Here is a 3,648-nt window from a genome sequence, read left to right as displayed (position 1 = left end):
GCAGAGCCTGGGGGAGATGAGAAAGGGGCTGCCTGCTGCGGAGGGGTCAGCTTCTTCATGGGCACCTTGATCTCACCTGGCCAGCCTCAGGGAAGAGAAGAAGAGCAGAACTCTTTCTCATCGACAGATGAGCTTGGTGGTTTGGACAGCCCAGAAGGATCCCTTTCTCTTCAGTGGCTGCTGAACCCAGGAGCCCAGCAGAGCCCAGGCTGCCACAGCTCCACGCCCCCAGGCCCAGCCAGCAGCGAGGCTGAGCATGCCTCCCAGGAGGCACACACACACACCCCTCCCAGGAGGCACACACACACACACAAATCCATGTATACAACCCATACTGAGCCTCGTGCTGTCCTGTGGTGCTCTTTTCCTGCACTCATCACAGTTTTCCAGTACTTAAAGGCCACTACAAAGACGACGGAGACTCTCTCTTAACAGCGAGACACATGGAGAGGACAGGGAGCAACCGGCAGAGGCTTCGCCTCGATATAAGAAAGACTTTTTTTACAGTGAGAACAATCATTCCCCGCAACGACCTCCCCAGAGACGTGGTAGAGTCCCCAAGACTGAAGGTTTTCAAGATGCGATTGGACAGGGGGCTAGGTAATCTCGTCTAGGCTCCCTTTCCCACAAAAGGTTGGACCAGATGATCTGTTGAGGTTCCTACCAGTCGGGGCGATTCTACGACTCCATGAAAACTTGGCCTTCCCTCATACTTTGTTTTGTGGCCTTCGAGGTGTCCCGATGGGCAATGGGGCTCCTTCCACAAGAGCTCTCGCCCCAAACCGGCCTTGTCCCCATTGCTATGGGATGTCCGGGGCAAAAGACGAGGCCCTCTCAAACCCAGGAACTACGGAGAAAACCGTCGCTTTACCAAGGGAGGAACTCTTTTGGATACTCAGCTGGCTGGGACTGGAGAAGAGGGGAGAATGAAACACGACTCCCTTGCAAAGCTGATGCCCAGTGTCTTTATTGAGAAAATCAAAGGAGAAAGGAAAAGACGAGAGCATTTGGGAGGCTGAGTAAAGCTCAGAGGAGTGCTGCCATCTGAAGGAAAACCTCCACGGCAGGGATGCTTCTTTTCCAGTTCCCCTTCAAGGCTCTGGCAGTCATCTGTCGTTATCACCTAGACCCGTTGCTACGGAAGGAAGGAGGAGGTATTTCATGGGGAGCGTGAGGTAAAGCAGAGCAAGAGGGGCAAAGAGAGAGGCTTCCTTGGAAGAGACGGAAGGCCAGCGCAGGCCCCTTCCTCGCAGCGCAGGCGGAGAAGCGGGAGCTCGGCTCCTCTGCGGACCACGGCCACGCGCTCAGGGCTGGCTCCAGGGCTTTCCTCGAGGCTCCTGGCGCTCGGCCACGGGCAGGCAATCCACGGGCTTCAGCATAAGAGATTGCCCCGTCCCAGAGGCCCACAGAGCCCACGGCCCAGACCGGACCACCCAAAGCCCCCAGAAGCGATGGGCACACTGCCAGCGCTGAGAGAGCTCCCCACGGCAGCCGACGCGGTGGATCCCACAGCTGTGCTCTGAGGGAAGGAGCTGAGGATTGGGCCCGGCAGCGTCACCAGGACTGGCGAGGGCTGGATCGCAACGCTGGAGTCGGCGCACCGGATGACGCACGGCTCGTTGCAGCTGTTGGCAAGCGGGGTTGGGCCGCAGGCGGCTGGCAGGCAGGAGCTGTAGCACGACATGTCTCGCGGAGGGAGGCGACCCTGTAAGACCGGGAGGGAGCAGAGGGCATTAGCTGTTGGGCCCTTTCGGACGCCCAGCTTGGCTCCCCTGAAAACGGGCAGTGCCTGCGTAGGGCCAGATCTCCCTGCAAAGTTCCTTTCCACGCCAAGAGTGACCGAGGCATGTCGCTGCACTGTCGTTGGGGGAGGAAGTACCTGGCGACCGGTTAGATGGTACTGGTCGTTCAGCCTCAGGCTTCAGCAGAGCCGCTGCTACAAAAGAGCCCAGTCCCCCTCGGAAGGGACTGAAGCCTCCCCTCTTCCCTCACCAACTCACCTCCCGGAAGAGGGAAGCACAATGGGTTTTCAAGCCTGGACCACATATCAGAAGGACCACGCACAGAAGGGAAGCAGTCCCCGTGACAGAAATCCTACCAGCAGGAAGAGAGGGAGTGAGTTCAGACTTACCAAGTTCACCGTGGAGAGCAAGGGAAGAGATTTGGATGGAAGGGCCTGGAGTGGCACAGGCTTTTTATATGGTGAGCCAGCGCCTCAGGAGAGCTGGAACACGCCTTCGGTGTGAAGCACATTGACCAACAGCAATTTGAGGCTTGCAAAGCGCAGCCAAGAGGTGAAGAGCTTGTCTCTTTCATCTGCAAGGTCTGGCTTGCATTTCCCTATTGGGCGAGAGCACAGTGATGCATTAGATGCTGGCTCCTCAAAGCAACGGTCATTTGAGGTCCCATGCCAGTTCCCAGGAAAGGGTTTCAGTAGCTCCAGGGCCTGTGTGTGGGTTGTGCACATCCTTGCTGGGGAACGTGACTACCACTCTCAGTCAGGCCTTCAGCTGTGGAGCACTCCTGATGAAGGCCACTCACGTGGGTCTCCTGTTGAAGGGCTGAGGCTGACCCTGAGAAGCACAAGGCCCCGCAGGGCCATGGAAGGGCTCAGCAATCAGCCAAGCCCCAGCTGGATGCTTGTCTGGCCGAGGGAGACGGAAAGGAGGGGACTCAGAAGCCCAGAGGTGGTTGGAAGGTGAAGGCCAAGGAAGGACCCTCTGTGAGATGGAGAGAAGCGCCGCTGTGTGAAGGGGTGGGGGCACTGGGACCATTCCTAGAGGTGGCCCGGTAGCTCTGTGGTGGCGCCAAAACAAAGGAAAAAATGGGAAGGGGAGGGGGCGGGGGGGCGCGCGGAAATCTTGTTCTATGGCAATCTGTCAATTCTCATTCTCAAAACTGTCATTCTCAAAGTGGGTAGTCAGCCCCAAGGGTTCAAGGTCAAAGCGGCTGAGGAGTAAACTCACAGGCATTTGACTGAGGGTGCTCTTCACTTTCGGTTGCCTTGCCAGCCCTGGGAAGGACATGTCCTCTTGTGGCTGCAGTTCAAAGCAGAAGGCATCTTGCGGAGCAAGGATGGGCCTGTGCTGTCCGCTTCCTGCCCTCAGGTGTTACCACATGCCTGCTGAGGCAGGTGGATGCATGTGCCCTCTCCCGCTGCCTCAGCTTTGCTCAGGCACAGCAAATGCCAGGCTCCTCATGCGGCAGAGGAATGCCTCACCACCCTTCCCGCATCCAGCAGCGGGGCAGGGTGGCAGGCCAAGGAGGAGAGCAGCCCAGCAATGGTACTCACTGCCTGCTGTAGCGGAGGTGTGACGGGCTGTGTCATGCTCCTGTCTGGTGGCAAAGGAGGCTACGTGAGGAGCAGAGTGTCTGTCCCGGCGTCTGCTCCTCTTTGCATGGCCTCTCAATTGCCAGAAGGGAGAGCAGGGAGGGACGAACAGCAAGGCTGTACTCAACTTCTCCCCTCACCCACCGTGGCCTTTGGCACGTGCTGGTGCACATCAGTAGTTTGAGCGCTCCTCCATTAGCGCACCATCCGGGAACAGAGCAGCCGTAGGGCAGTGTGCTGCGTTTGGCTGGGATAGAGTTAATTTTCTCCGTAGTAGCTAGTATGGGGCTATGTTTTGGATTTGTGCTGAAAACAGC

At 57.8% G+C, this 3,648-nt stretch overlaps 1 protein-coding gene across 1 annotated transcript; it reads right to left on the bottom strand.

The window, feature by feature from the left end:
• Positions 1-984: 984 nt before the first annotated feature.
• LOC142038469 (feather beta keratin-like) lies at positions 985-2,162 on the bottom strand. The gene is made up of 2 exons (XM_075043916.1): positions 2,132-2,162; positions 985-1,705 (listed from the first exon to the last, which is right to left on the bottom strand). Exon 2 carries the CDS (start codon positions 1,682-1,684, stop codon positions 1,373-1,375), a length of 312 nt encoding a protein of 103 aa, XP_074900017.1. The 5' UTR covers positions 1,685-1,705; positions 2,132-2,162; the 3' UTR covers positions 985-1,372.
• Between the last annotated feature and the right edge of the window lie 1,486 nt (positions 2,163-3,648).

The sequence above is a fragment of the Buteo buteo genome, chromosome 13 (assembly GCF_964188355.1).
Source record: "Buteo buteo chromosome 13, bButBut1.hap1.1, whole genome shotgun sequence".
Lineage (NCBI taxonomy): Eukaryota > Metazoa > Chordata > Aves > Accipitriformes > Accipitridae > Buteo > Buteo buteo.
Note: the sequence above shows the minus strand (reverse complement) of the source record. Positions and strands in the feature narration are given on the sequence as shown.